Source organism: Indicator indicator, chromosome 21, assembly GCF_027791375.1.
Source record: "Indicator indicator isolate 239-I01 chromosome 21, UM_Iind_1.1, whole genome shotgun sequence".
Taxonomy (NCBI): domain Eukaryota; kingdom Metazoa; phylum Chordata; class Aves; order Piciformes; family Indicatoridae; genus Indicator; species Indicator indicator.
This window is the reverse complement of record NC_072030.1, coordinates 6,722,672-6,735,778: the sequence shown is the minus strand read 5'-3', so window position 1 is coordinate 6,735,778 and position 13,107 is coordinate 6,722,672. Positions and strand designations below refer to the sequence as shown.

The window sequence follows — 13,107 nt, the reverse complement described above, 5'->3', positions numbered from 1 at the left end:
TATATTTAATAAACTAATGTAAATACTTCCTGAAATTTAAGAAAGGTATTTCACCTACAAACAGAATGTTTTAAAACCCGTAACTGTGCAGTTTGCCTTCAGAATAACACATGACAATGAATTGTTTAGTTTCATTCCTTTATTTCAATAAACCATCCAACTTAACTTATTAGTCATACAAAATATTAAATGTAAGTATATAAAAATTCCACTGGGAAAAAGATCCCTTTATTTTTATTGTAAAAAACATTAAAAATAAATATTATGTAGAAACTGAAGGGTAGAAGTAATTTTCATGTTTTAAGGGAAAGGAACAAAATACTGTATGTTTCCAGAACAATGGCAGGGCTCAACATAATAGAAGCAAACTAAAAGCAAAATGCAAACACAACCAAAATTAGTACAAAGAAATCAGAACAAAACAAAAATTAAAAAAAAGGAGAAAGAAGAAAAAAAAAGAAGGGGAAAAAAAAAGACACCATATGATAACATGTATTTTTAAAGACTGCTGGGTCAAGTCATTAAGAAAAATATTTGTATAAGTCATTAACACTCATAATTAGAGTGTCATATAAATCTGAGTGAAGCTGCTAAGTAGAAATCACTAGAAGTCCAGGTGCTTCTTGCCCATGGCCATAGCACCACATCCTGAGCTCAGCAGTTTGGCGGATTCTGCCAGATCCTGTTTGCTTGTGCGGCTCACTGTGTCTGACAAGTCTGGAGGCAAATGCAGTCGCTGTGGCAGGAGATTTTTCAGGAGGAAGAGGGAGAGAGAGATGGGGAGAGAGAGAAGAAAGAGAGAGAGGGAAAAAGAGAGGGGAAAAAAAAAAAAGAAGAATTGCAGTAGAATTTATTTTCCACAGCGTATTTCAAAACACAGTCTTTTTCCTTACTGATCAATGTTTAACCCACAGATATTAAGCACTTCCAAGACACTCTGTTAGGCTGACCTGGAAAGTTTTGCATGTTTTCAACAGACTGGATTCTGTGAATTGGAACAGATTTTTTCCTTGTGAAAATTTTCTTAACAAAATCCAAATTTGCTCAAGGTATTTAATTTAAAGCATTTTTCCTTTAAAAACAAGGATGTCATCCCCTACATCAAATCCATGGATTCCTGTGGCATTAAAATAGAAGTCTGTTTTTATTTCAAACATGCATACTTTGTGGCAGAACCTGAAAAAAAAACTATGTGATGATCAAAAGATGGAGAAGGCTTACCTTGGTTGCAGCATTATTCTCCTAGGTGTTTCTTCTTCATATTCTACTGACAGTTGCTAATAAACCCAAGTAGTGGTAGTAGTTGCATTTCTATAACACAATCCTATATGCTGATCAAAGCTTGCTACCCCTTGTGAGTTGTAGGAACATTTCATGCAGTTTACAGATGAGGAAACTACAGGTTACACAGTTGTCCACAAGCACACAACTCTTGCATAAGAAACCTTATTTTTCAGCTAGTACAAAAATATTGCAACTCTCCCTCTTGAGGATCTTTTACACTGGAGATATATAAAAGACATGACATTGCCATTTAGCTTTTGTAAAGTAGGGTGAAAATGAATGCAAAAGCGAGGCTTTATTTGGCTAATTACTAGTTTACTTTTGGATACAGTAAGGTACTGAAAGCCGGTCAGATGAGAGAGCTGAGCATCTTCTACACAGTGCAATAATTTATGAAACTGGTACCACGGAAGGAGCGTATTTCTTGAAAGATTTAGTAGGTAAAGGCTAAACTGTGTGGCTCTTTTAAAATGCAGATGCTTCTGAAGGCAACAGAACAGTAATGGCTGCAAAAGTATATTAGGAGGCTGCGTGGACTCTCCCTATTCTCTGCCTTTATTCTCAACACTTAAATACAGCTGCCTTTTATGCAATACCTTTGCAACTGTTGTAGGATAGGATAATAATTAAATTAAAAAGCATAAGAAATAACTGTATTTACAGTGGGCTGACTGTTCAATTCATTGCTGGCTTTGAGATTGTGCAATTAGGCATAACATGAGAGGTGCTCCAAAGTGCTTCACCACCACTGGCCACTCCTGGCTGTGGGCAGCTCAGTGAGAAGAATGTGAGCCGGGTTATTGTCTTCTCCAAGGGAAGGAAGCACGTAAAGCAATGCATGTGAAGTAGGAAAGCCCATACTCAAGGTGAGATGGCATACCTGAGTGTTGTAGAAATATGTGTATTGGTGTGTATTTCTCCCTAGCACTTTGCTTATGAAGCACAATTTACATTTCAAATCAGCCTCACCCTGTACGCACCATTTACTAACTATGCAGCTCTTGCATTTTGCTGTACTAAAATCAGTGCTGTGGTATGGCATCCTTCTGTCACAGTCCTTCCCTTATTCCTAAGGTTAAACACAGCTGTGGATCTGAACTGTGGTCCATGATGCATCAACACAACATTAACTAGGACATGTGCCTATCTTGTTTGTCTGCGGAGAAAACCGTTTGCCAGAGCCAGTGTACAGCTTGGACTGTGTGTGTGGGGGGTGTAACCACTGGAAAACCGACAAGAAAAAGCCAGAAAGTGCAGAAGAGCACCTGGGAGACCTTTCAGTCTCATCTGCTTTCCAAAAAAACCACAGGTACAGAGTATGTGGTGTGTGGGAGGTGGACAGACAAAGGAGCTAATCCAGCCTTCTCCCACTTGCTCTTAGCATCTCTCTGCCCTCGCCATGGTGGGTGGAGAGGCAGCTTCCTCCAGGGGAGATGCAGTACCACTGTCTTCCTCCTGCAACTACAGACCCTTTTGCCAAGTATGCCAAATGGATTCAGAGCAAGGTGATGAAGGGCAAACCGAACTGAGACTCAGCAAACTCATCTTATGCAAGGACTAATGGCCTGGACTTGAAAGTGTCAAAATAAAAATTAAAAACAAACAAAACAAAACCTGATATTTACACAGCTTCTTACATAACACAGTGTTTGCTTGCTAGTACACATTATAAAGAGAAAATAGAAGTATATTTATTAATGAGCAAAGACTCAGAGACAACAACTGAAAATGAAAGATCCCAGACTAGATGGTGGGACTGAATTTGGCTTTTACAGTTGTATTTGCTATGATACAGTGTTTCATTAAACACCCATACACCCTTCCTCCCCCATCTTACTCAGAGAAGGGGATGCACACTGCTCATTTAGTGACTGGCTACTCAGTATTTTGTTTCTTGTCACTGTTTACCCTGAACTTGTCTGATGTTTTTATTGTACACTATTCAAACCTTGTTCTGAAGACAGAATGGCTTTTCAATAGCACATGTCAGTAAAAGCACTTGAATGCTTCACAAATACCAACTGTTATTTTCCCAATATTCTTGTGAGATAAGGCAGCAAGGTTACCTTCATTTTAGGGATAGGGAATCGAGGCACATAAATCACAAGCAAACAGTATCTACTAATTTCAGAAACACAAACTGAGTCATCTAGGACTTGCTTTTCCAGAAGGGTTAGCACTGAACACCATTTCACATGATCAAATGCTAACTTCACTTGCTTAGTATTTCTTCATGAACCCTGAGTCAGGCACTCAGAAAGCAGGAAACACTAAGTAAGAATACAGAAATAAAAATGCTGGGTTGAAGTAACAATCACACAGAAGCCCAGTGGCATAGACACATAGCATACCCTCCACCATCTTAATTATGAGCCCATCCCTCCTGCAATCCTTGCCCTCACTATGATCCACTTTTCAAATGTTCCAACAAATTGCTGGTACTCCAGGAAGCAAATTTCACTGCATATGCCATCTTCATCCTCAGATCAGGCATATTCTGAACAGTAAACCACACTAGGGTCCTCTGCAAACAACTGAATATTATCCTGGCATTAAGATATGAATCACAGCACACACACATACACAAGCTACCTATGAATAAAGGCTGAACAGGCACTTCAAAGTATCATTCCTTACATTTTCTGTCTGCAGCTTGTAAGTATAAACAGGGCTGCAAATATGAATCCTATTGAATATTTTAACACCATTAAAAAAAAAATTCTACATTTTAAACCACCAACAAACTGGAAATTTGTTGCAAACCATTATACAGTCATCCACAGGTTAAACAACAGCCCTTTATTTTTGGCACCAGCAGGGACATTGAGGTTACTTGAACTAAGGCAGCAAGTGATAGCATGGGTAGGCTGTGATCTGTTATGGACACCAACGTTACAGAATGGTCAGATATTTTCACAGATATTTGCTGACCACAGAGGAACAATCACATTTAAAGTCCCAGTTTGGAACAAATGTTTTCTGGTGGACAGATGTCTCTGCTGTTTCTGAGGCTGTAACCTCCATGCCTTTCTGTCTCTCTTACTGATATGAACTAGGCTAATTTTGCTCACATGGGCAATCCTAGTCCTCCTTGCCCAGGTCTTCCATCCTGCAACTGGTCTTCATGACAAGAACGTCCCATATCTTTTTGCTCTCCCCAGCCAGTCTCTGCTTCCTGCTTCCAAGCTCTTAATTCTTGCTCCTGCCAGCCCTAGGTTTCTTCTGCCCATATTCTGTCCCCTGTTCCCCTTCCTAATGCTTAGGTCCAAGTTCAGTGCCAGGTGACCCTTTCTTCCCTCAGCCCCTTATCTTTCTCATCTCCTGTTTTGTCCTGTTGATCTTGATCCACCCTTCTCTCTGCTGCTGGTGCTGTTTTTCTGTGCCCCCTTCCTGCCCCTGCCTCTCTCCTCTGCTCAGTGTCCCCTACTGAGACCGCAGGCACATGCAGCAGCTCACTCCTGGTCCAAAAGGCAGACACATCCCTGGAAAAGGGTCAAGCTGAGCACACAGTGCTGAGTGTGCCTGGGCCAAGTGGGGGGATTTCCACAGGACAGCATTTACTTCTGGTATAAATGCCAGACATAAAATACATTTTCTGAATTTGTTCTGTAAACAATTGCAGATTTTCACTAAAATATTCCAGCGTGTGTGTAAACATGAAACTTCCTGTAGCCTACAGCAAGCTGGCAGGGCAACAGTATCTGAAAGCAAAATAATCATAGCCTGGCCAAAGTAAACATGCAAGCCAAAATAGGATCCTATAATCACCCTCCTTGTGATAATTTCTTAAAGCCTGCATCAAAGAAAGATAAAGTTTGGCAGTGTAAAAACTGGTGAATGCTGGAGTAAACTTCCTTTATGCAATTAATTGTGTTTCTGCATTATTATAGTGTGTTTAATTACACGACCACACAGTATTTTCACCCACTCAGCCTGTCAGAAACGTTTTAACTTTGGATCTTAGAATCTGACTCTCAACATTACTCACTTGATGAAGAAATCAGTGGCTGTGGAAGAAGGCTACTATCGGACAAGGCAAAGCCAGAGCAAGGGCATGATGTGAGTGCTGGTGCTTCCCACCCGCACTGCGTCGGGCAGGTCGAGAAGGCTTTGAGGTGATAGGAACAATTACCCTGAACACAGCTAAGCACACAGCTTTAGGGCATGCATTATGAAAGGAAAACAGTTCAGACAAAACTTATTACATACTTTGCCTCTGCTCCTCCTTCTGCCTGAAGAAAACTTCTAATTACTTTATTTGTTCTCAATGGGAGGGGAAAAAAAAGTAGACGTCAAAGATAAGAGGCCAGAAGGGACACCGAGCAATCAGTTAGTCCTGTCCCAGCACTGAGGACCAAATGCAGCACCGATGGTGTTCTTGTGAGACTGAGATGTAAAGATCCAAGTCGTGGCTAATCTAGGAACTTCCAGTGGGGTAGCATATTTGGTTGGGGTGTAATTTATTTTTTGAAACCAACAAAGTAGACAAAAACACTAGCAAGTGCTTTTTCCACTGTAGCTTATTATATCACAGGGACTTTTACAGATTTATTATAAAAAGCAGATTTTCCAATGCAAGACCTTCTTTTTACTCTTCAGTATTAAGAAGGATGACCAGCAGTTTACCTAACAACCTCTCCTGATGCTGGTAAGCAGATGTACCTATATTGGTAAAAATCTAAGTCAGAATTTATTATATTTTTGGGAGCTATTATAGGTGTAATACTGAAGGAAACACATACACACATACATAACAATGTGAGTGATACAAGATCATTGAATCTCATAAAAAAGAAGTGCTAGTTTGTTCTTAATTTAATATATATTAAAATTATCCCACCGAAGTTAACCTTGTTACTCTTCTAACACTTATACGAAAGTTTAACAGCTGCAAACTTCTCACAATTGAACTTTAAATAAATAATAATAAAAAATCTTTAGAATTCCATTTATTTGGATCTTTGAGCAAAAAAAAAAAAAAAATTGCTTATTAGTCTGCTATGGCTGCAGTCCTGCCTTGGGGCAGGGAGATGGGTTAGTGACCTCTCTACATCCCTTCCAGTTCCATTTGCTACAACTCCATGAAGACTGAAGTCACCAAAGCCGAAGGGATTTGGTTTAGGGGGAGAGGGGGTGGGGTGGAGAGAAGAATTTTAGGAATGCTGGGAAAATGAAAGATACAAACTCCTAGTTGGGGAGCTTTATATCCTACTTATTTCTCTTTGAAGCAGAACTCTCACCATTCCATAAAGCCCACACAAGAGAGAACAGGAACAGTCTGTGGTACCGAGGTTGAGTTCGTGTTCCTGTTTGCTCTTCTCTTTATGATGCCCATAATGCAACCCTTGGGTTGTCTTCCCTTTCATGTCTTTCTGCTATTACCTCATTTATAATTACCAGTAGGTATTTCTATTATTATAGTACCCAGGAAAAGATTCAGAATTTTTGTAGGTATCACAAAAAAGGTGGGTTTTAAGAAGAAACTGGCAAAACGTTAGTAATGCAGCTTTTATCAAACCTCCTGTTAGAGAGAAGAAGTGTTCCTCTCACTTGCTTGAAAATTACCAAACTGTCAAGTGATTGTCACCATTACCTGACTGGAAATAGATTTCTTGATAATGAATAGGATCTCAAAAGCAGGCTGGGGAAAAGGACATGGAGGCCATAGGAAAAGAAAACAAGCAACTAATATATTAAGAAAAGAGGGAGCCAGTGGAAAAGTGCCAAATGAGTCTGCAGCCACTGAGCTGTGTCTGTCTCTGCAGCGAAGATGACTGCGTAAGCGGCTGGTGCTCATGGCCAGCTGTGAGACAGTGCATCTGTGCACCCCTAAACTGGGCTGCTGGGTCAGCAAGAGCCCTGCAAAAAGGAGACAGCAAAGCCCTGCAAAAAGGAGATGGTAAAGCCCTGCCAGGTGCTCCTGGCTTTGCTGGGCAGCTGCACTCTGTGTGAGTCCTGTGCTACTGCTGTTCCAGTGCCCAGCCATGGAGCCTGCTGACCCAGGTATGATTCTGAGCTGCTATCCTGACTTCTCAGCTTGACAGTGAATTTGCTTCATAACTATGGATCTGCCTGGCAGTCACCAGGACTGATGGCTGGCCTTGGTTACCTTCCCTGGCCCTGTTCTGCTCTCCTTATTTGGGAAGGATTTATTAGTGGTGGCTGAGCCCACCAAGGACATAGGGTATACCTTCAGCGCAGTGGCAGCATGTGGCACTGATGCTCTGTGGTGCCCCAAGGCACAGCTTCAGGGCTATTGTGACATCTATGTGGTGAGAGATCCCTGAATGAACAGGTTTACTTGATGTCCCCACAGATCTCATTTTGCATTTCTAATAGGTCAAATGATTACAAACATTTCACATGAAGGTTACTCTAAGTTTTGTCCTCTTCTCCTACCAAATTTGCCAATTGAGAGATACTAAATATGTGCATTATGATGAAATCCACATGATTTGTATGATAGGTACTCTACCAGAGTGACATACCATTTATACTGATGTAACAACTCACATATAAATCTGACAATATTGATATGAAAAGATATAAAATTCTTAATGTCCCAAAACCTAAAAGTGTGAGAAAACAGTAAGCCCCTTACCACTACAGAAACAACAAGCTCCCACAGTTACGGCTAGAAAAGTCACTCCAACCAGCCTGGAACAGGTTGCCCAGCAAGGTGGTTGAGGACCCTTCCCTGGAGATATTCAAGGTGAGGCTCAATGAGGCCTGGACAACCTGATCTAGTTGAGCATGTCCCTGCTGACTGGGAAGGTCAGAGTAGATGACCTTTGGAGGTCCTTTGTGGCCTGGACCATTCTATGATTCTATGATTCTAATTCTGCACCTGTTTGTGCAAAATGAATCCCTAAGAGATTTCTGATGGGTGAAGAAGTTCCAATAACAAGTGAGTAGAGACAGTTGGGTTTTATTATATGCAGCATTAGTCACTACTTTTCAGTGACAGGAAAGTGCAGACAATTGTCTGAACAAGTGCTTTCATCTCAAAGAAAAACTCCAAGATGCATTAAAGACAATTCACGACATGTGAAGGGACACAAGGGGAAGACAAAAATATCATGAGGATTTACCTTCTCTGATATCTGAGAATACCAAGTGTTTGCACCATGGAGTCCTCTAAGTCGGGTGTACCAGTTAACAGACCTGCTTTGCATTGCAACTGGAGTCTCTGCATAATGAAGGAGCTTCCCATGTTATAAAGGGGTCTGGATTAATCAGTTCTGGTTATCAGCTGTTCAAAGACTATGGCTGTTCAGCTGCTTGTCTGACTGAAAATTCAGAGAAATACATGGCAATCTTACAACCAGTAGTAAATACTTACATAGCCTACTACTGTAATACTTAACTGATTCAACTCTTGTCAAGCACATATTGAAAGACTGTCTCTGTCCTGAAGAGTTTGCAGTCTGACTACACTGAGTAAAAAGGATGGGATGAAAGAGGAAATATCCAGGCAGAAGGAAAAATGTTAGGATATATAAACACTGTATTAATGCCAAAGATTTTTTTTTTTTCCTTCTAACTGGAAAAGTACTGCATAGAAAGGTGAGTGAAAGAGAACAGGCATAGGGGAAGAAATTACATGACAAAGGGTTGAAGAGAAGATCAGTGAAGAAAGGTAAACATGGAGGGCATGAGGAGATATATTATCTAAGCGTGTTATAGCTGAGACTGGAATACATTGTCGAAAGGCTTAAGGGAAACACTGCTCCAAATTCAATGTCTGATGGTATTATCTATGTCCAAAGCAAGCAGAGAAACATTTCTCCTTTAGCTCTGCCCCATTTGCTGAATTTCTCCTCCCTCAGCTTACATGAGAGGAGTGTGGGACCCATGATGGAAGTCTGTGTAATTCTAGAGCTCTTGGGATAGTCCGGATGGATGCTAACGTTAATGCCACAATGTCTTTCCTGATGGATTCATTCAACCTAATTGCATCTATCTACAAGTCAGCCGTTCAGTCTAACCTATACTATATACTTAGGATGAGAGAAGTCAGCTTCCCAAGTGCTTGCCCATCTTTCTTGACTACTCAGGAAACTTGGATGAGTAGCTTAAAAAATTCTTCATTTGGAGTGTAAAAGGTCAAGGAGAGGAATTTAGTCCTACAACTATACGGAGTCGGTGCCTCCACTGTATTTCCTCTTTCTCTGAATGGCCACAACATGCCACAAAGTACAGATTTCATATCAAACCACAGATGGCTCATTGGAAACATTCCAGAGTTGCTGGCAATGCCCACACTGCTCTACAACAACTTGGGTCTCTCTACTGGGAAGCTTGAGAAGTGTTCAAGTCGCTGTGTATACAAACAAAACATATGAAAGTGAGGAGGAGAGAGAAACAGCAGAGACAGAAGCATCTGTTCTAGGAGATTTAACATATTACAATGCTACTGTCACCCTCTACAATTTCAGCTAGGCTGGAAAATGAACCAAATATTTGAGTTTGCATCCAAAACTGTTTGTTAAAGTTCACTCTAGGCTTCTGTCTCAATTTAAATATTTGTCACATTTCAAAAAACTCCATACACCCATTTAAAACACACCATTTTATCTGAGGGTGTGCAGCAACACATAACAACTAGTAAAATTTATTCTTCCTCTTGATAAAATTCTTCAGATAGATCCCAACACTTCACAGAAAACTTGTGCTCCAAGACAGGTAACTCACACTGGCAAGTCTCCATTAGAAGAGTGTTTCAGTGCCGCATTTGCCAACTCAAAAATGAAGGACAACAGAAATGCAGACTTCTGAATTGAACAGTTCTGCCAGCTATTACTAAATCACTCCTCACCTACAAGCTTCCATTGATTTCAAGTATCTTGTCTCTATAGATCTTATCAAATTCAGAGTTTAATGAAGTACTTTTCTAAGAAGTTCAACGGTTGGACTTGATGATTCCAGGGGCCATTTCCAACCTAAATGATTCTACGATTCTAAGAACAGAAGACAACGGAAGCTGCTCTGACACTCTGGACTAGCCCATCAGTGGGCTGCTCTGGTGATTTTTCTATAGTTTGTATACACTGACAGTGCTGATTTCCTCCTACAGATCCATTGCAGACATGGTGTATACAAACACAAACACAGTATGTAACTACACATGCAAATGCACACATTACTTATGACTGCCTATGTGCTACTGATAATGGCCAACGTGTCTACCTACAGAATCTCTCCGGGGCATGCAGCATTGGTCTAGAAGGCCCTGAGACAGCTGAGCTGTATTGTTTTACATTTGACTACACAATGCAAACCACCCATCCAGTATGTCCCTGAATGCTTCTCTTCCAAGAGACCAGCGTCACAGGTCTGGCAAGTTGCTGGTTATGAAGAAGGAGTGTGTAAGGAGACAAAATGTAAATGCTAGCTAAGGGGGTATTGTTGCTTTATCCTGGGAGCAGCCCTATGCTCTGTAGTCTTTTTACTTTTTTAGGTCAGCCAGAATTAGAAAATTTCCATTGCTAGGCAGCCCAGCACATCTGTGAAGCATTTCTGGGCGTTCAGACCTGGAGCACGCGCTGCCCAAAGGGAAGATTCATTGCCTGTGTTATACGGCTGCCAGTCCCTCCCCCCGACAGCACCAGGGCTTTGGCAACAGGGAAGAGCCTTAACTTCCTCAGAAACATATTACATGACCAGAACACCACAATTAGCACATTTGTAAAGCTTCAGGGATAGGAACAATTTAATACCTTTTTGAAGCAGACTAATTTTCTGGAGCTTTTTCATAATCTTTTTTTTCCCCCCCTTGATTTCTCTCACTCTCTCTCTTTTTTTTTTTTTTTTTTAAATTTTTGCTTTTCATGCATGGACAAGTTCTTTGCTACAGGTATTTTCTGAGTCTGCATTGCAGGATTATTATGTGCAGAGAAACACAAATTATTCAATCACTTTAAAACAGTGGTAGTGAAATGAGAAACTGCTATGTAAAGTGCAAACTATTATTACTCATCTCTGTTTTAAAAGCAAGTATCTTTTAGATAAATAAATATATTGCTGGTTTACAAAATCCTGCACATTTACAAACCAAGGCTGCTAACCAGACGACCTGTTTCTGTTTGCAGCTTTTCACAAGCTAGAAACTTCAGTTCTGCAACGGCAAATGCCACTCTCAGATGCTCTAAGGCACTACCACTACACACTCAGATGATCTAAGGCACTACACACTAAGGCAAAACCCAGGCCAGAAGAGAAGAAAAAAAAATTCTGCTATCATTGTCTTCTCACTCTAAAAACTGGCACTGATATGGAAGTATGTCCAGTTCCTGTAACTCCCAGGTAAGGATACCGACATTGCATAAAGCATATTTTAATACCTCTTATTTTCAGTACTAATCCTCCATGACTCATGAGGGCTATGGCTTAAAACTCCAGCTAACAAAGCCTTTTGTAGTATTCCTACCAAATAATCTTAGACTTCAGAAGTCACTGAAGTGTAATTTAATATCTGTAATATTGGATCAGGTATTTTAGGTATGAAAACATACCGTGACATATTTCTACTCAGTGATTGATATTGCTTGTACAAAGAGATATAAAAATCATATTGGTGATCAAGTGGTCACGTTGACTACCCTTTGGCAAACCAATGCTTTTAAAGGTAGTTTAAGCACAGAATAAGAAGTTGCTGAGTAAAGGTTAAAAGACAGGCCATGCTAATTCAGTTTTAAATGACTCTATAAAAGACTGTAGGACTCAGTGTAAACTGAAACAAACATATTAAATACAAATAACACAAACTGGCATCACATTAAATGCAAGACTTTCATGACTAATTGAGATTAAAATAAACATTGCTATTTATCTGGAAGTTGGGGGAAGGGCTGAACATTTAAGCAGATCCCTACATCCAAAATGTATTTTGAACAGAAACTATATGTGAAATTATAGTTATTTGCTTTCAGCTGTTTCTAGCAGTTATTTAGTTTTGTACTTTTCATGTGTCAGTATTTTTTCATTTCTCCTCTTTATTCCCTACTACAAGTGAAGTCTCTTTAGAGCAATAAGATCTTTAAAATCCCTTTAGTGTGTAGAAGTGTCAACAATTCAGTAAACGATACTCGATGAATAGGCCAGATAGAAAAACCTGCCTCAAGTTTTTATCTCAAGAGAAGTAAGGTGCTTTGAAGAGCACTTGATTTGAGATTTAGAAGCCTGCTGCTATTCAGCCAAACACTCTTGAGAGCTGTTAAGTCCTGACCCATAGCATGAAAACAGGCTGGAGGGAGGGAAGAAATACCAATAAGAAATGTATTTTGTACTCCCTGTATAATTATTTCTCCTAAATACTATTTAAACATTTCTTCCTATAAATAAGTAAAAACCTAAGAGACCAGGCAACCTTATCAGACATTCTTATTTGAATATTTTGAATGTAGCTGGAACTTGCCAGGGGGAACAGCTACAGCACTGGAAAAAGATGAGGCTCTAAAGGGAAAAAAAATATCTAAACGGTTCTTTCCGTTTGAATAGACAGCACTGACATATTAAAGCTTCATATTTTTGACAAGAGACATAGAAAACAAAGAGGTTTTCACTTCAAAATATGCAGTGAAAGAATATGAAACGGTTTGGTTTGCTATAATTATAAAAATATTTTTTTCATCCTTCTCTCTCACTTCTGCAGTCTACAACCAATCTCAATGCCAGACTACAATGAGTTCATTCAACATCATAAAACAATCAATTTAAGATATCTGCACACCAATAATAATATTGGATGAAATGTAAGCCAAACTGTAAGTCAATCCTTTATAGGAATATCTGTTCTTAACAGTTTATTGTGCTTGTGCACAT

General features: G+C 39.9%; 1 protein-coding gene across 1 annotated transcript in view; it reads right to left on the bottom strand.

Moving 5' to 3' along the window:
- Positions 1-604: 604 nt before the first annotated feature.
- The window catches only part of ELP4 (elongator acetyltransferase complex subunit 4), a 120,722-nt gene continuing 108,219 nt past the window's right edge, over positions 605-13,107 (bottom strand). Inside the window, exon 10 of the mRNA XM_054390574.1 lies at positions 605-736. Coding sequence (XP_054246549.1) covers positions 605-736 — 132 coding nt within the window. The remainder of the gene's footprint in view (positions 737-13,107) is intronic.